General features: G+C 45.9%; 2 protein-coding genes across 2 annotated transcripts in view; one reads left to right on the top strand and one right to left on the bottom strand.

The window, feature by feature from the left end:
• The window catches only part of GNA12 (G protein subunit alpha 12), a 40,569-nt gene extending 35,122 nt beyond the window's left edge, over nt 1-5,447 (bottom strand). The window contains exon 1 of the mRNA XM_085074530.1: nt 4,788-5,447. Coding sequence (XP_084930656.1) covers nt 4,788-5,108 — 321 coding nt within the window. The 5' untranslated portion in view covers nt 5,109-5,447. The remainder of the gene's footprint in view (nt 1-4,787) is intronic.
• The window catches only part of BRAT1 (BRCA1 associated ATM activator 1), a 211,404-nt gene that overhangs the window by 76,795 nt on the left and 113,681 nt on the right, over nt 1-20,928 (top strand). The gene's annotated exons all lie outside the window — the stretch shown is intronic.

The following is a 20,928-nucleotide window of genomic DNA, read 5'->3' as shown; positions in this document are numbered from 1 at the left end:
TCTTAATAAAATAAGCTCAGTGCAAAGATAATCATAATTAAAAAGCCATTCTAGTACAGAACCTTAGCACTTGTATATTAAATTTAAAGGAAAACTTCCTAATTAACCACAGTTCCTATATTCTCCCTGTCATTCCTCTCAAGAGAAGCTGTTCCAGGAGAAAGGAGACTGACACAGTCCTGAGACCAACTCTGCAAACAGCTGGATGTCACTTCTGCAGTAACAGATGCAGTGTCACCATCATCACCTCCTAATGGGTTTCCAAATTCATTTGCATGGAAACCCAGGAAGTGTGGAGTCAAGACAATTTAAAGAGTAACTGGGGCTCACAAGATGTATTCCTGCTTCATTTGTAGGCTACTGGAAGAAATATGCTTACATTATAAATGAGTTGTAACTTGGTCACTTGCAAGTGTAGCTCCCAAATTGAGGAATATTCTGTTTCCACATCCCAGAGTTTGTACCTGGCTGAAACTTAAAAGTTGCAAAAGAGTTTTCTTGGTTTGTTTGTTAATGACAGGAGGTTCAACCACCTTACTTCACCATAAACACAACTTAGGTATATTCAAGGTACACAGAGTTCCTGCAGCAACAGTCCAGGTTTAGCACTAATTGCAGAAGTCTAAAGTTCTTTAAGCTGCCTTCAGCACAAGCCACTTATTTTGCTTTACTGCCACTCATATTCCTGCTGCCAAGGAGAAATGCTCTCAGGTATCCCCTCGTGTATTGCAGCTGCACTCAAAAGTCCCAAAGGACTGTTCCTCAAAGATTTTTCATGTTCAGAATCTTCCCTCGTTTTTTCCCCACTCAGAGCTCACAAATGAAATTATACATAATTTCCTGGGTAGTCCTTCCCTCTGCAGTTCCAGGATTTTCAATTCCTTAGTCAATCATTACAGTCCAGGCCACAAACAACAAGAAAACACTCATGGATGTATTGAAACCTTGAGCTGGTCTTTTCATTCTCAACATGAAAACTAACATTACCAAAAGAGCTCAACAGATTATACTTCAGGCTTTTAAAAGCTGAATTTTTTCTCTCTTCAGATGGAAATCTCCTAAACAAGCTGGTGAAAGTAACCACTCTGGTGCTTGTAGATTGCTTTAATTATTTTCTTATGCAACTAAACCAGGTTTTTTTAAGCAGCATGATATTCACATACTTGAAACAAAAAAACATTTAGACAAGGAACATCAGAGCTGTGACTTGTTGAGTGTCTGAGCTCTTTAACTTTGATAAAAGGAAACAAATAGAGTAGCAAGGCCAACCCATCTGTTTTGGAAGGTATCACAAGATTCCTGTAGTTACAGTAGAAAAGCATCAAAATACTCATGTTATTGAGTATTGAGTATCAAAATACTCATGTTATGCTCAACCACCACACATTGCCTGGATTTGGAACTCAAGGTACATGAAAGTTCTCCAAGTTTCTCTGCATAGTCAAGAGTCACCTTAAAATTCACACCCCAGCAGCCAGACAGCCCTGTCCTCTGCACTTTCCTCTTCCAGGTGGGTGTGCTGCAGCCCTGGAGCCTGTGTACTCATACCAGAACATTAACACTACTGCTTTTCACTTCCATCATCAAAAAGTTCCAAAAAGTTACTTTGAAACTTAGCCTCGATTAACAAGCAAAACCCGAGTTAACCGATGACTATTTACCTTAAACCAAAGCAAAACTCCTGTATTTGAACACCATCCCACAAATGCCAGAAAAAGCTAGCAAGGCCCTGAACCATCACCTGTACTAAATGGAAAAGTAAATTCTGTATCATAGGTTTATTTTGCTCCAGCATTTTGTTTCTAACTAGGGTTTCCCCAAAATGGGAGAGGAGAACCAGAGAGAACAGGGTGAGCAAAGAACTCAGCATTAAGATATCAGAAAAGCAAGAAGGTGAAAACACAAAATAAAGTGGAAGCTGACACTAATGTCAATTCGTACTTAGCACTGTTATTTTCAGAGAGGTTTCATGTTGTGTTCTCTGAATCAGTTTCTTCATTCTCCATAAGCTGCACAGTTGTCTAAGCACTACTGCAGTAAGTATTTTAGAAATATCCAGCACTGTTAAGAGAGTAGGAATGCTCCTCCTTCAGAGAGAAGTTTAGTCATGGCTGGAAAATGAAAATTGACCATTTAATCCCAGAGATTTACACTGCATTTCTAACTCAGATCTCAGTGTTGCAAAAGCTTAGCAGGACCATTGTTTGACCATGCTGAGAACTGTGTGGAACAAGGGGCTAAGGTTGCTGCAGCTGTACTTCACAATGTCACACAGATTTATATGCTATTTGATAGGATCATTTCCACTTCACATTGTCCACATGTAGTACTATAAAAATTCATCTGAGATCTTTTATTGTCAGTTAAACACATGGTGAGCTTGGCTTCATTAACTCCTGGGTGATCACTGAACTTCCTGAAAAAGTGAAAAGTGAAAAGAACCTGTAATATAAACACTATTATAGAAAGAGCAGCAATCATGTGCACTTGACAATTTACATTGTCAAAGACGCTAAATAAGTTTACTTTAAACACTGGATGTTTATCCACAGAGCTAAGTTTAATGCAAGGGAATATTACACAATTACCCTAAAATAAATGCACTGACAACATCACTCTGTTTTGAAAGCCATTATTCTGTCTTGGTATTTGATTTCTTCCTGATGATTATGGCAGAATATCAAGCTGTTGTCAGGTTTCTTTCTGATGAGCAAAAATGCAAACATCTACTGCCTTCCCACCAGAAAACTTTCTAGTTCTTTTGTTTTCTCTTCTTCCTTCTGCCTACTTTTTCCATGGTGACTATTCCCAAGCCATTCCCCAAAAACTTACAGGGGGAGTTTATATTGGATTCTTATATGCAAGAGGCACTTGTGGCACCTGGAGAAGTAAGGGAAGGAAGAGTCTGACTTCTACCTAAAGGAGAGCCTAACCTAACACTCCCAAATCACCACCTGCAAGGCCAAAAGGGCAATCCATCTGCTGAACCATATTACCTCCCTTTACAGCTACTTCTACATTTTATTTTGAGGACTAGAAAACTTTAAAAGGTTCAACTGACATAGTCCAAGAAGTGCTGTTAACTATCAGAACACCTGACTGCTCCCTCAGGGATGTGGATTCTACTCTGAATTCTGCAAATGTGCCCAGAGCCATCCAGCAAACAAGTGTTTCAAGTGTGTAACTCTGTCTCTCCTACTACAAGGAGGAGACACTTACTTGCCTTTTCAAAGCACACTAAGTTCTCCTGCTGAAAGCTCTACACCTTCTGCATACATAAAATATTACATCATTTTACCATAACTGCTACTGCTTAGACAACTTGAAGAGGAAGGAGTTTCAGATTTTTTCCATTTTCACGAACTGCTTCCCTAAAAGCCTCTGCTACTACTTGAAATTAGTAGCAGTAAAAAATAAATCACTGGCAGGACCACAATAAGCATTAAGACCTAAAATAAGACTCCTTATTCCTAGGCACACAGATTTAAAAAAGCATATCAGTCTCTTTGCTCACATAACTACAATCAGAGAGATGCTTCTGAATTTCAACTTTCTTGCAGTTAATGGGCTCCAGCCTGAAAATGGATGAAAAAAAAAAGAAAAGAAAATTAGACAACAATTTTCCTGTTCATTACCAGAAGTGAAAGCCCTTTATGGAATAGCAGCATTCTTAAAAACAAGAGTCACTGTATGGGTGCACTTATTAAGTGCACAAAAAGCTTCTATTTAAACACAAATCTGGAAACTCAAAAGTAACTCGTTATCTTTAACTTGCACAGTTCCCTTTCCTTTAACTTTCTATGAAATCTCACAGAGCCGCACAAATCCATGCCCACAAAAGAATGGAGACAGTCCTACAGAGAAATACAGGCAGGAAAGCAGCATTTTTTTTAGGGAAAGATAATGAAGATGAAGAGAGATACACTCCTGAGTGAGCTTTTTATGTATCTCCAGGTATTTTCTGAAATGTGATCACATCTACCTGCACAGGGCATCAAAGCTTGTATCCCTGAAAGAAACAGTATTTGTCAGGTTGATTTTCCCTAATTAGGGAAATATTGGTCTGTAGACCAAAGGCTCTACCAGCAGCCTTTATATTCTCCAGTCAATAGAGAAACACGCTGCCAGCACTATAAAGCCTGCACACACACCCAACAAAAACTTTTCTGCAAAAGCACCCAACCCAAGTTGTTTCCATTTCAGCTCCAGGTTTGCTAACACCCCACACTGCCCAACTCTGCAGGCCTACACTCCCCTATTTCTAAAGATGGACCAAGTAACAACCACTTGCAGCCACAACATCTGTACCAGGACTTCTTTCTTGTCCCATCTTGAACTACACAGACGGGGAACATTGTACAAAGGTAGAGAAATTCCTCCTCGTTTCTTCCAATCTTGAAGTTTCTCCAATTCCGACTTCGAGGATGCTCTCATAATGTTTTTTCCAGAAGGCAGGCCACACCTATATCCTCTTTCCTCTGCGTTTCCACAAAGCTTTTCTCAATCTTCTTTGCAGGGAAATTCCCTCTGAGCGTTTTTCCCGGAAGCCTTCAGCCGGGCAGGGCTGGAACCCACCTCCCCGTGCCTCCCGCAGCACAGAGCTCGCCGCCCTCCCAACAAACACCTGCCCGAGACCCTTCCCGGGCAGGAAACACCGAGAGCCGCGGCGGGGCAAGCGGGGGGCGCAGCCGCCAGCCCGGCCGAGCTCCCACATCCCTTCCCGACACGGCCCGAGCTGCCGGCGCTGCGGGATGTGCCGCCGGGCAGCCCCCCGCGCCGCCCCTCACCTTGAGGATGTTCTCGTAGATGGTGGCCCGGAACTCCAGCAGCGCCTTCTGGTCGAACTCGCGGCCGTGGATGATCCGCATCTGCTTGAGGAAGGTGGACTTGCCGCTCTCGCCGGCGCCCAGCAGCAGGATCTTGACGAGGCGGCGCACGGCGCGCCGCTCCCGGGCCAGCATCGCGTCGATCTCCCGGCTGCGCCGCCGCGCCTCCCGCTCCGCATCGCGGCTCCGCTCCTTGCCGTCCCTCCGCGGCTGCTCCCCGGCGCGGCCCGCGGCCTCGGCCGGCAGCAGGCAGCGGCTCAGGGTGCGCACCACGCCGGACATGGCGGCGGCGGCCCGGCCGGAGCGCTCACAACGCCGCCGCCGAGACCCCGAGCTCCGCCAGCATCGGGCGGAGGCCGCCGAGACGCTGCGACCGGGAGGAGGAGCAGCCGCAGCCGGAGGCTACGGGCCGGGCCCGCCCATTCCCCGCTCCGGCTCGGCGGAGGGAGGGAGCGGCCGGCCGGGGGAGGGGTGGGGGCGGCGGGGCGCGGCCGCAGGCCCTGCCCGGGGAGGGGGCGCGGCCGCCCCGCGCCGTTCCGAAGGGGCTCGGCGGGGCCGGGGGCGGCGGGAGGCGCCCGGAGCGCTCGGCGCGGGGTCGCGGCGGTGCCGCGGCGGGGCGGGGGACGCGCGGCCCCGGCCCCTCACACAGCCAGCGCCGCCGCCCGCGCGGGGAGGAGCCTGCTCCGCGCTCATTGGGCGGCAGCGCTGTCGATCAATCCCTCCGCCCTGCAATTGGAGGAGCCGGCGCGCGGGGCGGGGCCAAGCGGGCGACGCTGCTCAGAGCGAGGCGGGGCGGGCAGTGCCGGCAGGGGGCGGGGACAGTGGCGCGAGCACCAATCAGCGCTGTGGGGGCGTGGCCTCACCATCTGGGGCGGAGCCTAAGGGGCGGAGGGAGCACGCGTGAGCACCGCCCTGCGCCTGACGTCACGCCAACAGCACGGGGCACGGCGTGACGTCACGGCGGGTCGGGAGGCCGTGAGGGGAGCTGAGGCGGCGGGGATGGAGCAGACCGTGCGGGGTGCCGAGCCGGCGGGCCGGGAGCGCTGTGTGTGTAACGGGAGCGCTGTGTGTAACGCGGGGTCACAACCCAGCGCGGCTCCTTCTCAGCACAGCAATCCAGCACCAGGCCGTGCAGTGACGTGAAGAAACGCGTCATCGCTGACGTCATCAGCGAACACATGCAGCATCCTTACCCAGCCAGGTTAAACTGCGCGGGGATTTGTCCCCACAGTCCACTCCACAGCCCGAGTGGGCTCAGCCTCTCTGCCATCCCAAATCCACCAGGCAGGGTGCAGCCGCTCAGTGCCATCAGCGCTGCCTGTGGGACACTCCGTTCCCTGACTTTCTCGGCTGTAATTCCTTCCAAACACGGAGCAATCCAGTGCCGGGCTGACGGCAAGGCGGGGATTAAAGTATCAAAGTACACGTTTGACAGAAAATCCCCCCCCGGTCTCGTGATGAGGTGCTGGAGGGACAAAAACAGTTTTTGGGAAGCAGCTGGTGTGTGATCAGCGAGCAGTGGCTGGGATCCCAGACCTTCTGGCTGCAGGATGGAATCAGAAAAGACAGGCTCACGTCCTCAGTTCTAGGAGATTATTTGTCCATTCTGCATCACTTCTGTCTGTGCTTCCAGTTATTTATGCCATAAACATCTATTGCAGTTTAAGTTGGAGATAATTTATCCTGCCCTGTTCCAAACACCAAGGGAAGTGACACAGGTGTAGAGGGGCTGAGGGAAACTACTAAAATGACTGGGATTTCATAGAATATTAAGGATGCTGAGAATCACAGAATGGTTTGAGTTGGAAAGGACCTTAAAGATCATCTCGTTCCACCCCTGCCATATAGGGACACCTTCCACTCTCCCAGGTTGCTCCAAACCTCGTCTGAGTTGACCTTGGACATTTCCAGGGATAGAGCAGCCACAGCTTCTCTGGGCAACCTGTGCCAGCTCCTCACCACCCTCACAGGAAGAATTTCTTCCTAATATCCAATTTAAATCTACCTCTCTTCAGCTTAGGGCCATACCCCCTTGTCCCATCAAAAGTTCCTCTCCAGCCTCCTTGTAGGCATTGAGACATCTCAAAAGGTCAGGGAGTCACAGATTTAAAACAAAAATAATTAAAGAAAACCTTTCATGGAAGTGAGAATCCCGTGTGAGTATTAATCTCGTTGAGACGCTGTTGTCAATGCTTCCCCAAAGAGAAGTGTTTTTCTCCCTGGCAAGAAGAGACTTTTCAAAACACTTTTAGGTATTGTAGATTTCAGGACAACAGACAAGACTCTTAGCCATGAGTTATTCACTACAGAAACTTTCTTCAACAGTTTCCCTTCCACAGTCTTATCCTTCAGTTGTAGTTTGAGACTCAGGAGTGGCTCATTCCAGCGATAAAATGCTGCTGTAGTTCAGGAGTTTCCCACTGGATGTCATGATTGCCCTGCCAGAACCCAACCACACCGGTGGGATGGAGACAAACAACCCAACCCCGAGCCCCCCGTTCTCTGATTTTCACAACAGCTGAGCACTCAGGACTCCCGCTGGAATCCACAGATGTTAAACTGCCTGGAAATCAGGCCCTATGGAACTGTGGAGTGCCCAGATTGGTGTTTTCTGATTAGCTCGGTTTCTCCTGCCCCGCTGGCTTTGTCTGTGCCCTACTTGAGGTGCTCTTCAGACTTCTGAGGTGCTGAGGGGTTTTGGCAGAGAGCTCAGTAACTGTGAAGTCCAACTCCAGCGACAGACCTGCTTCATCTGGGAGAGGGAAATTGTGGTATACAATAAACTAATCAAATAAATCAGTTGCCAGACGTCCTTAGTTCTCCATGCATTCATCCATGAAAGCAGCTTTCAACAGCTCCCATCTAATTGTCAAAAGGAAGAGGTCCACCCCTCCCTCCATGCCCCACAGCACTGTTGTTTCTTATGGAATCATTGGGAAGCTGCTCCCGGAGCAGGACAAGGCAGAATTCTGTTTGCTCCTGCAGCTCTGGTGCTGTGCCGAGGGCCAGGCAGGGCTAACAGCCACACGGGACAATCCTTGCTGATGGTCCAGCAGAGGTTTTGTTGTGAGTGTAAGCAGGAGGTGAAAGTGCCCCTAGTGAGAGACAGGTTTGTACTCAGTGCCTCCCCTTTTCCCTTTTCCTTATGATCTGCCCAGCTCCATACTTCCAGATTTCTGGTTCATCTCCTTTCTTTAGGCTTAGGTTGAAATGAAAACAATTTGTATTGATACAAAACAAAAGAAAGCAATATCAATTACTTCATTTTCTCATTATTTCTTTTACTTTCTCAGTTTTCCTTATTTTCCTTCTTTTTTTTCTATTTCTACTCTTCCCAATCTCTGTTCTTCCTGTAACTCTTGCTCATTGTACAGCTGCTTCTATTCCTCCTTCTTTCATCTCCCACAGAGAGAGGGAAAAGACTAAAAGATGGAAGAGAACAGAGAGCTGGAGGATGGAAAGAAAGGGCCAATGAAGGCAACACTATTTCCATTTCCCCTCTTGGTTATGAAGCAACTGAATTATGAGCAGAAAGATGGAGAGCTATCAGGGGAAAGGCTGGGGGATAAACTTGTGGATGCCTGGCCATAAGAATATTTGGAATTAAAGCTGGAAGGGTGTATGGCAGCTGGAGGAGGTGGTGGGCTGCTTGTGCATGAAGATCTGATTGCAGATGATAGTGATGAGGAGGCCTAGGGGGAAGGAGCTGCTGCCTCTCGAGCTGAGGGTGCAGCTGATGGACCCTGAATTAAAAACTGACTGTTTTCCCATAGCTGGGATATGGCTGCTGTTTTCCTGAGCACCACCAGACACCGTGACTTCCAGGAAGAGCATTTTGCTCACTGAAACTGGGAAGCAAATAAACCACAAGGAGGATTTTCCCCCACTGCAGTAGTAGCACTTTGCAGCAATACCAGAGCTACTGCAAATGCAATCAAAACTCCAGAGTTTAGCCACAAAGATCTTAACAGGCCAGCAAGGAAAGGTGTGCAGTGATGGAATCGCTCAAGGTGATAAATCACCCACCTCGTGCTGGGTGAGCAAACAGAGTCAGAATATTGAACTGTTGCTACCACAGGGCAGGTGCACTCCTGGCTTAGCCTGGGTGTTTTGAAGATGGCTGGGCCCTTGAATTGCTCATTGTGCATTCAGGCAGCAAAGCTTGTAGATCTGAAGAGCATTTATGATCTAAACTCCTTTTGCTGCTTCTCTGTTGAGACTGTGACTCTCTTTGCCTGAGGAGGTGCTGGAGTTTATGTGCACTTCAAGCCTTACCTAAGCTGGTAGTTTTGTCGTGTTAAAAGTGCCATGTTCTGCTTATTGCATTCTCGAGGTTTTATATGGCTTTTTCAATGGCCTTCTCTCTGCACACTCCCCATGGCAGAATGAAAAAGTGGAGAGAGGCAAAGGGAATAACATTCTCCTGCAGAGGAATGAGCAACAGCAGTTCAAGCAGATCAACCATTTTCTGGTAACATCATTAAGTATATGGGAACCTTCTGGTACTAAAGTATTAGTTTTTTGCTGCAGGTATTGAACCCTTGGCTGGTTGTTATCTGCAAGACTTTATGATCCCTATTCTATTCTTTCTGAGAGATCCCAATTTTTTGAAGTGCTTGCAGTCTTAACACTTGTGAAGCCAAAGAAAACTTAAGTAGTTTGGCACCTCCTGAGAAAAAAATCCACTTATTAGTGAATTTGCATCTTAGTATTTTCCTTGTCTCTTTTAATGCCACTGGAAAGGCTGAGAGAACTGGGTTTGTTCAGCCTCGAGGAAAGGTAGAGGGGAGACCTTATCACCCCATTCCAGTACTTAAAGTGTGGCTACAAAGAAGATGGAGACGCCCTTTTTACAAGGAGTCACATGGAAAAGACAAGGGGAATGGGTACAAGTTATTCCTGGGCAGAATCTGACTGGACACAAGAGGAAAATTTTTCACAATGAGAACAACCTGTCATTGGAATAATCCCGCCAGAGAAGTGGTGGATTCACCAACATTGGACACTTTCAAGGTTCAGCTAGACAGGGTGCTGGGACATCTTGTCTAGACCAGTCTTTTGCCAAGGAAGGTTGGACCAGAAGATCCTTGAGGTCCCTTCCAACCTGGGGAGGGGTTCTAAGATTTCAGTGTATTCTGATTTTTAATTATATTTTCTTTCCCCTTTGATAGCTCTGTGACTACAGAGGCTGCAGGACCTTTGGTTCATGCTGTTTGTGAGTCCTCTTGCAGTGGATTCTCTTGTGGTGGCCCAGCCCGGCTGCCACCAAGAAATAAAAATGCCAAATTATGTCAAAGCAATTACTCCTGCTTCTCTTATTAAATTAGCAACCACTATTTTTTCTTTTCCATGTGGTATTTTCATCTTCTGTCCCACAGAAGACACATTACTCATATACATAAAATATGTGAGTCGTGACACTTCATGGAGTTAATTTTCACTATTTGCAGACTGTTTGACAGCAGCCTGTTCTCCTTCATTACACACCAGCCAGTGAGTGGATTAGTTTATTTTCAAAACACAAAACCTCATATTAATCCACAAACAATTAATTATTGAGAGAAGACAAGCATATTTTAAACCCAGCCTGTGACTTTTTTACTTATTTCATGCAACGAGGCATGATCTGTGTAATTCTAGGCATGTCCTGCCAAGCATCCTGAAGTTCTTAGAGAAGATTGGATATTAGGAAAAAATCCTTTCCTGTGAGGTTCTGGCACAGGTTGCCCAGAGAAGCTGTGGATTCCTCAAACCTGGAAGTGTTTAGGGCCAGGTTGGACAGGGCTTAGAACAACCTGGGCTACTGAAAGGTATCCCCTGTCCATGGCAGGGAGTTGGAACTTGATGGTCTTTAAGGTCCCTTCCAACCCAAACCATTCTGGGATTCTATGAAGTCACTGTGATCACACCCAAGGATGATGTATCTTGGTTCTGACAGTGACGAAAGATCAGAAATCGAGGTTCTGCTCCAAGGTGTTTCCTCAGAGGGCACACAACCTGGCGCTGTGGCACCTGAGCAGGGCTGTCTCAGCAGCTCTTGTTTCTGAATTCCAAATCTGGGGACATATTTCTGAAGCAAGAGACAGAACATCTTGGTGTACAGAAAACCTGGCATTGCAAAAACAACTTCAAGTTGTAAGTCCTGGAAGCATTTGGACCTCTGATTTTGAGTACAAAAGGCTCCAGCAATCAGTAGCTTTGTCAATTTAGGTGCCTTTTGTTTAGTCATCTATATCATAAAAAGTCATCGGAAAACAAGATGAGTGACATTAAAAGGGAAAAAAAAGGGCACAAATCTATAAATTGCACAAACAAAGCCAAAGCCCTGAGAGCAGAACTTCACACTTTTGCTGCCAAGCTATGTCCATTTTTTTTCTGTATTGTTTTTAAAATGACTTTTCATCTAGTGATGCAGAGCCAAATATCTCCATGGGTAACATGTATTTCCCCAAACTCGTCGGAAATTAGCAAGCCTTAATAAAATTTATGCATGGCTTGCTATTGCAGTTCCACATCTAAAGGGAAAACAGATGTTCTCTTTAGTTATTCTCTTCATGTCCGAAGGAAAGCTGTTGGTTACAGTTTGTGTTTAAAAAGGCTGGTGCTGAAAAGGTTACAAATGATGCAATTTTTGCAATCCTACTCCAAGGCTCTCTGCGAAGCTGAATTGCTGAGGTGACACTTGCAGATGCCTGTCACCCATTTACCAGCCTCATATTTCTTAACACCTCCACTTTAGGATGAATAAATGGAACAGAGTTCCCAGTATTTGCCTGAGATCACTAACAGCCTGGCAGGGCAGGCTCGAGTCCCCTGGCTAAATCCACGGTGAAGTTCCTCAGCCTGGGCTGGTTTCAAAGGTGAGGCAAAATGGATGGATGGTGCAGCTGAAAAGTGTCATTAGAGCTGTCACTGAATGAGCCTCTCAAGGCTTCAGCAGGAAGAAGAGAAGCCTTGATTCTTCACCTCCCTCACCTGGCTCCCTTCCCTGAGCACATGTGCAGCCTGCCCACAGCATTCCCCACTCACATTGCAGATGGGCAATCTTTCCTCTTTCCATTTTTATACAAATATTTTCAAGATGTGCAAAAGACGTTGGCACTTGCAGTGAGTGTTTGCCATCTGCAAGGGTTTGCCCCTGCAAACATGGAGCATGCATGCACATGTATCTGAAATTCTTATTTTACTTTGCAGATGCATGTCAAACACAGAGCCTTTCAAAATGCTAATATTTGTTTGTTTCTATGACATATTTGTTCATTGCTCCCTGAAGGAAGGATCTCAAGCCTTCTTTATTCCTCTGCAGCTACCAAGTGGACATTGATATAAAAAGCTACTCCCTATCCTCAAAAAAAATGTCCCAAAAGAACAGTAAATGCAGTAAATTGTAGACATTGGTTTAACACCCTTTCTAAGTGTTTATTCAAACAATCCTTTTTAGATTGTGAATATTCATGGTCATACAGATAATATGAAAGATAAACACTCACACCATACCGAAATGAGACTGCCAGCTAATTTAGGAATTATTGCTCTCCCAAAAATGGAGAAGGAATGGGCTCTGTCACTTAAAGAAACGATAGCAAATGATGCAAAACCCAGGTGGCAGGAATGCAGAGAAGAGCTGGCAGGAGCTAACCAGATGAGTGATCAGCATTTTATTCAGAGAGTGTTTCAGCGTCCACCCAGAGGAGATTAAGTATCCTGTCCTCTCAGTGCAGAGAAGGAGAAATAAATCAGGTTTTACCACAAGTAGGGTGGCAGGGAGTTAATTAGGAATGGAAAAAATATATTTCAGTTTGAAAAGGAATAAAAAATGGACAAACGAAAGAACTAAAATACACTGAAAACATGTTGGAACCCACCTGGGAAGCTGACTGAGAATCCTGCCTGGGGATCTGCAGCCACAGGGGACTGACACAACAGGTGATGCTGACAGCTCTCTGAGAGCTGCAGCCCAGCAGCCAAATGCTGCTGCTCCGAGTTGTTATATGAAAGCAGACATTTCCCATAGCCTGTCTCATGTCAGAGTCTTTCCAACCACAAAGCGTATAAAAAAGGCAAGGTTGCATAAAGAAATAAAGGAAGCTTAGTTTTCCTCTTAACGTAGTTTTTAAAAACCACATCCCTTGTTAAAGTCAACAGGAGTTTGCTCCTCATCTCTTCTGATTTGCCTCCCAGGATTTGTGCAAAACTAGAAGATGACAGATTTTGCTATTAAAACGAGCAAAACTACACCAGAAAATTAGCAGAAGCCACAAGCAGCAGAACAGTGGCAAAACCACCTTATTGCCCCGCATTCAGTGATTTCCATTAATGATTTAACAGTAAAGGTCAATTAAATGAGTAGTAGATAGTGACACCCGCTGGCTGTGGCTCTGCTCTGTGCTGTGGGAGGACATGGATATGCTAAAGCAGGAGAAGCTTCCAAAGGCAAAGCACCATTTCCCCCCAGCCTGAGCCGAGGTTAGATGTGCCTGGGGCAAGTTCCTCTGGTCCTAACGAGGAGCAGTTCCAAACGAAGAGCTGCCAGTCCCTTTCTGTCAGCTGAAGGACAATGTTTCTAGGAGGACTAAAGGCTTCTGGATCCCTCTGGGATGAAACCCTGGGTACCAGTGGGTCTGGGGCCATGCTGCCTTGCAGGAGGCAAAGTCCTGGCTGGCAGCTGATGGGTGACACACACCTCTGTGCAAAATGGCACAGCGCCTGCTCCCTGCCATTCCAGAGCCCTTCTTGCCAGGAATGCCGTGGGCTGCAGATCACTGCTCAAGAGGAAAGGCTTGGATGTGAATGAATGCATGAACATGGCTTCTGGCTGAAATATTTAATCAATGTGGAAGTGACTTTGTGCCACCAGTGAATATCAACATTCCTCATTTTGGGTAAAAGCTGGGAGTCACATTCCAACAATATATTCAGAAAGCATCGATATATTCAGATTGCATCCGCTGATGCAGGAGCACAGGCTGTGGTCAATCACAATCCCAGTAATTTAGGAGAGTGCAGAAGAAGGAGTGCTGGCTTTTGAGTGTCTCCATGTTTGTTATTTATACACCACGTCATCTGGAGCTGGTTGTTTGCTTGTAGCTTTGGGCTGACAGTTCCCTGATTCCAAAGGCAATTCAGCCCCTGACATAAAGCAGAGGAACAATGCAGAGTTCCTGTAAAACAACAGTGCTCCCCCCGCCGCTGTCAGAATGCAGGGATTAGATGCAGAATAATGCAGTCCCTGATCAAACCTGCAGCTGTAATTCAACCTCTGGACAGTGCTGATGCCATAAATTTGGGAAGAAAGTGCAGCTCAAGCGATTTGTGAACAAGAGCTGGTGAGTCCAATTGAATTACAGTTGTGGGAGCAGCCGGGATCCCCCTGCACCGAATCATTGCTAATGAGAGCCAGAGAGTGATTACTTACTATTTTAATGAAATTGAATTTTAGTTTATAACCTTGGCTAGAAGAAGGAAGAAACATACACTGAATATTTGGGGGTGACAGGGCAAAAGTACAGACAGAAACCCAAAATATACGAATGGACAAGGCATTCTCCTGGAAGAGAGAAGATAAAATTTTATCTTCAAAAATAAATTCATGTTTAAGGAAACTCTTGTGATACAGTGAGGACTGAAGAAAGCTATGCTATATCACAGTTCTGATGATGAAAGACCTTAGAAAGAAAATCTTCAAATGTGTTTTCTCTAAACCATTTATGATCTCAGAAAAAGGGGAACTGTTTAGCTGATTCTCAAGCCATCATTGCCCATTGTTTTTGCATGAAATCAGGAGAATGGGAACCACAAGCACCACTGACATCTTATAATCAAATAATTCCATGGAACCCTTTCTGAGCAAGTCTTCCAATCTCAGCATGGAATGGTTGTTCACTACTGGAAGGAAAAGCATAATTAACATTAAATACAGCTTTCAGTAGAATTCTGTTTCTTGCTGTTTCCCATGTTGAAGGTATCCCTCTGCTATTTTAATACCCTTTTTAATATTGCACCCTTTCTGCTGCTGCTACAGTAAGGCCTAGGGAGGTTAAGAGAAGTGGTTTATGAAGTTTGTCTCAGATATGGAAATGTGAGGGGAGAGAGAGGAAAAACAGAGAACTTGAGTGAGGAACACAAAATGGATGAATCAGAGAGCACTTGTGGCTCACAACACAGACCACACACGTTTTGCAACTCAAAATATGAATTTGAAATTCAAAGATGATTAGGAATGTGTGGGAGGTGTTGTGGAAGGTCTGAGACATGGGGCTTGCAGCCAGGGTCACTCCAATCAGGCAGAGTATGGAGAGGTGCTGAAAAATGCTCAGACTTTTGAGTTTACATTTATTTTACAGAAGGTAAATCAATATCTCTTCACCCCAGTGCACTTGTGTCATATGGCTTTCTGTTACAAGGTGACCAGGGCTCGGACATGTCTCTTCTGAACTGAAAACAGCTTAATCCAAAGGGATTTTTTTCTGCACAAATGTCTAAAGCACTGCATTACCTCAGGCCATGGGGTAATGGGATCCAACCCAGTATTTTATGTGCAACTTGACCATCAGCAACAGGGCCTATTACTACTCAAATAGTAAAACATGCAAATTGAGTGGGAATTCAGTTCTATTTGCATATATTAAACTATTTTGTTAAAAGATTTGCTGGACAAAAGGAGATTTTCAAAGAGACAGGCAGCTTCTACTGGGATAAATGTTATAAGGAGAGATGGCTGATAATGACAGGTCTTCAAAAATTCTTCAAAACATTATTTCCCATCGAAGTGTATTGTGGTGCACACACTTACCCAACCTCACATGCCACAAGTGATTTTGGGAGCCGAAGCTGTTTCCTGCTACCACTGGAGGGAGACCTCATTCCTTCATAGAGCTGTAAAACTTCAGCTGCCAGACTGCACTTCAGTAAAGCAGAGTGAAAAATAATCTGGAGAAATACAGCTGCTGAATTTGATCCAGGCTGGACACGGTAAATCACAGGTTCTAATAACAATAATAATGCAGCACGAATGAAACAGTGCCAGATTAGCAGAGATACTTAATGTTTCCACTCTGATCAATACTGCTCGAGTGAGTCTGCTCCAGGTGTCTGAACTCAGTCCTGGTTAAATCCACCACCAATGTCTCTACCTTCCCCTCCCTCCTTCCTCACACCCTCCCCTCACTCTCGGTGCTTGCAGAAGCTATTTGTGATGTTAAATTCTCAGGCTGATATTTCTTAACCCTTTATCTCACTGTGACTTTAACTGTGACCAAAAAATGTCCCCCTCAATGGCATTATTTTCATTTTCACTTAACCCCTACTGGCCTAGTGGCCTATTTTACAATCATTCAATTACCCCCACTGCTGCTGAAAAAAAACCAGGGAGAAAAATAATTATTTGGTGCAGCTCAAGGTCATTGACAGCAGGAGGGTAGGGAGCCATCAGGCAAGGTCCAAGTCACTCAGGCACTGCTGGCCCAGTGACAAGTGTGTGGGTGTACTTCAGAGAGGGGCCAGGGCATACAACTCAGCTCTAAAACCCCAAAGCTGCTGGTGGAGGAGCAAAAGAAGCAGTTCTGCTAGGAAAAAAAAAAAAAAAGAAAAAAAGGAAAAAAAAAAAGAGGAGCCATTCTCCCCAACCTCATGGGGTGCGTTCCCAAAAAGGATGACATTGCACCTGTCTGTATAGACTCCCTGTGCTGTGTGGTGACACAGATGTGTGTTTGCACATGCACACACTCACCCACTCTGCTTGAGTCGCAACACAGCATCTCAGCAAGATAAAACATGTGATAAGAAAGAAACTCCTGTCTGAAGGACTCTCACATTTCCAGTAACAGTGAAGAGCCCACGGAAAGTTTCGGCTCAGCTGACTGTCTGTGGTTTGTATTGTGATCTTTATTAATGGCATGTGCTACCACCTGAGAGCTGCCTCCTCACTGCTCAACCAGGCTAATTCTAAAATTAGTGTAGAAAACAAAGCTTTTGTTAAACATATATTCTCATCACCTCCCCACGCAACTGCATCTGACACCTACAGCTGCAGCCAACCATGAGCTTCCTGTCGTACTCACTGAATGGGGCAATTTCAGAGTAAATATAGTTCAAACACTTATAAATCTCTAGAGTGAAATCCCTGCTGTGCTGAAAATAGGAGCATCGCCACAGATTTTGATAGTTTTTCAGTCAGTTTTTAAGTTGCTTTTGGCTCTCAGTGAGCCTTGTTAATGGCAAGGGGACGATTAATGTGATCTTACAGCGTGTGCCACCCTGTGTCTTCCTGCTGACCCACACGTCAGCTTCCATAAAGCACCACCTACCTCCTGACAGGAATCATCTGCTCTGCCCTCATGGCTTAGATGTGCTGGCTGGAGACTGCAGGATCCAGCTTGTGAACAGTGACCTGAGACATTAGAGAGGAGATTGGAAGGAGCAGGGAAAAAAAACATCATCACTATCAGCTCTGTCAATTTTACTGCAAGACAAAACCTCCCCCTGGTACAACCTGCTCATCCCAGCCTAAGCACAGGTGCCTGTTCTGCAAGTCTGTACCTTCCAGCTGCTTCAGCTCCAGCAGTGGTTCTGGCCCATGCTGGGCATTTCTAAGGTGTCATCTTGGAGGGATAATCTGTGCTCAGTAGCCATGATTCTCATGGATTTCCCTAGGACTCCACCTGCAGGACTTCACACGCTGGTGGAGTCTCATTATCACAAAATCTCCATATGCTGTTTTATAGCAGAGAAGGTCATGGCTTAGTTGCTGGAAGAACCCACTGTTCTGACTATCACCACAGAAATAGAAAGAGCTAAAGAGAAGAGAAATTCAAATCCCTACCCCGACTGCACAGTGCAGTTCAATCTTCCCGAGGCATACAAAGTAAATAGTAGTAATAAAATGTGATAGGAAAATCAATTGGAACAAATGAAGCACTGTCTGTGCTGTATTCCAGCTCCTCCGTCCCATTGTTACCGCTTTGATTAATAAACAGCAATCTGATAATGAGCAAATCACCTCAGCACCAGGATATGGGGAAGCAAATGCTGCAGACAGGCTACAATGACAAAGCTGAATCTTCCCAGTGTGAGACTGTGTTTGGAAGGTGCTGGGCTGGCTCAGGAGGTTGGGTCAGAGACACCACAGCCACCACAGGGCAGGCAGTGCTTGGAGGGCAGAGCTCTTGGGGAGAGGAGCTCTTGTAAGCCACTGGATTTGATGTTATATTTATAAATGTGCACTTAGAACCAGGCATCAATTTTTCACATTCATTCAATTGAAGTTTACCCCACTGGCTTTCTCTAGGGTGCAAAAATGAAGGCAACAGCCCAAAATTGGCTCTTAAAACAGTATTTTAACAATATAGTAATGTTAGTATAAAGAACTCCAACTAGGTCAGAGTCGATACCCAGCTTAGTTTCTTTCTGGTGCATATTTAGATGGAGCTAAAAGCTAATGGAATTGTATCCATTTCTGCCAGGAGTAAATCAGTTTAATTATGAGTTATTCTTTATTTCTTACTGTGTTTATTTCTTTCCTGATCTTTCCAAATGTTCCCATGGCCATGGTTAGAGATTGCCTTGTGCAGCCCTTCCTGAGCAGTGTCCTGATGTGCCCTGGTGCCTTCCTAAGCACTCTGTTAGGAGTTACTCTGACTGCTGCTGTTTGAGCAGGGCTTGGACTTGAGCAAGTGTCAGGGCCTGTTTCTGTTTCCTTGCTGTTTTGCTAATGCCTTGGTAGATGCAATCACTGCAGGCTGTGCCACAGATCCTTGTTAGTTCCCCACCTCTGTGAGCAAAAATTATCAGATTCACTGACATTTCAGACACAGAGACAAGGAGCAGTGTACATAATTGATGTGAGACCACTGGTTGCAGGGAATTTAAATCAGAAGTAGGGAGCTGTTGTCCAAAGAGCTGGATACGCCCAACACTTGTCATCAAGAAATGGTTCCACGAGCCAACTGCTGGCCACAAGGAAGCTTTTCTACCAACGTGGGAAAAAGAAATTAATGGGACAGAGGATAAAGGAGAAATCTTAGTTCTAAAGTGGAATTTTTCCAGATTGCCAAGGTGTTAAAATAGCTGTTTTGGCAGTGCCCTGAAAAGCCAGGATGCCTGCTCTGTCTGAGGAAGAGACAGGAGGAGTGGTGGCTATTACTGCTCAGATTGCAGCAATTAATTCACGTATCCTATGAAAATAGCAAGGGAAGCAAACTATGTCCCATGTCTCCTCCACATTCCCTCCCAGCTCTATTACTTTGCACAACTTCTCATTTTCCCTGGTCCTGGCCCCAGTGCCAGTTCTTCATCCCTAGTATGGTGACCCTACATTCTGCACAGGCTCCTGACAAGGCTGCAGTGGAGCTCTCCCGTGTTTCCTTCCAGAATCTCTCACCTGCAGGCTGCTCCTACCCCTCTGATGGAACTGAGGGCTGCAGGTCTTTTCCTGCCTTGTGTTTTCCCAGGCATAATGGGGATCCTCTGAAAGAGCCATCTCTCCATCTTTGTCTTTCTGCATCTGCACTTTGGAAGAAAATCAATATTGCTGTTTGTTGCTAAATTGTCAGACAGCTTTTGATGCTAATATCTGATGAAGCAGACACGCTGTTGTAGATAGTTACTCTCAAACAGGTTCTCTATCATCTACCATCTGCTTTTAAAAGGTCTTTTTTCCCCCTTTTTTTCCAGTGACTAATGGTGCATTTAACCCCGGAGAGCCTCTGATCTGAACATCAGACAGTTTCTGCAGCAGAGGAACAGAAAAGAGAAGGTGGGGGAGGGAGGGTGCTGAGCTTCCTGTTGTTCTAACTTGGCTTACTGGTAGGGTTCTCAAATCAAACTAGAAATCTCACCGTGTAAGGCAAGCCCCACTCAAAGGCTGGATCCAGCTGCCAGAGGGCTTTACCCACTCACTCAGAGTCTGGAGAGCAGAGCAGTGCAGCCCAGGGGGAGCCAGGATGTGCCACTGGCCATGTGGACAAGTGTCCTCAGCTCTCTGTCACCTCCTCCAGCCCTGCAAAGACAGCAACACCACCTTCTTAAAGATGCAGGAGTTCTGTAGGTGAAATCTGCAGGGATGCCAGGCCTTCTGTTTGCTTCTGTAGCCTCAAAGAGACTAACATCTACAAGGAATTGATGAAAAGTCTGTGAGAATTCTTAAATTCTTCAGTGTTTGGGTCCAGGATAATTCCCAAGGGTCAGACAGAGTTTTGCAGAGATGTCAAATGTGATTTCTGAGAGCATGGCAGAATTCTGCAGTTCCTGAAAGATACTGAGGAAGTCTCATGCCACAGTATTTCAGCACTGCCTTGGCTGAATTAGGTTTTCTTCCCAGGAAAGTGTTGGACAGAATGGTCACCTCAGTTTCTGTGTGATACCTCAGGTACCATGTGGGCAGGACTGGCACAGCAGGGTCCCTGTAACTCCTGCTCTGCCATGAGGGGGTCCCAGGCAGTGACTGTCCTGCCACCCAAGCTGCCAGTGCTCAAGAGCACTATTCACTGTGTCCGAACCAAAATTCACACCAGATTTGGTCTCCAAAACCAAAAGGCACATTGCCTTGATCCACAGGAGAGTCTCCTTTTTCTTCTGTAGAGGAAGCTGAAAAAGCATAAAGTTTTCCTGGAATTCCAGCTTCAGTTGACACCTGTTCCTGACTCTTGAGGTGCAGGAGCTCACTGCTCAGAGCAGTGCTCTGGGCAGGAACCTCAGGGTGCACAGCCTGAATCAGCCCTTGTGTCACAGAGTGCAGAACAAGCAACTCTGCAAACTGAGCAGGCAGGAGAAAGGGGGGAGATGGAGTAACCTCCAAGCAGTGAATCACAATCTCCTGTTTGAAATCGTGTCTCTTTGTGAGGTTCTATTCAATTCTCAGAGCTGAACGAGAGCAAGGGGGATGGAAACTGCACCAAAGGGGAACACATTTTCACGGTCTAAGCTGATTAAGGCTGAATGACTCGGAATACACAATACAAATAACTGCAAAATCCCAGAATGTTGCTCTCCCACAAGCCCTAAACTCCTGTGTGTTGCTTTTCCAGTCTCCAGGGAACAGTTTAACAACTGCTGCTCAGACAGCCCAGCCCAGGCAGTGCTGAAGAAGCCGCGAGCAGCTCTGGGG

This window comes from Lichenostomus cassidix, chromosome 14 (genome assembly GCF_008360975.1).
Source record: "Lichenostomus cassidix isolate B80296 chromosome 14, HeHo_3.0, whole genome shotgun sequence".
NCBI lineage: Eukaryota > Metazoa > Chordata > Aves > Passeriformes > Meliphagidae > Lichenostomus > Lichenostomus cassidix.
Note: the sequence above shows the minus strand (reverse complement) of the source record. Positions and strands in the feature narration are given on the sequence as shown.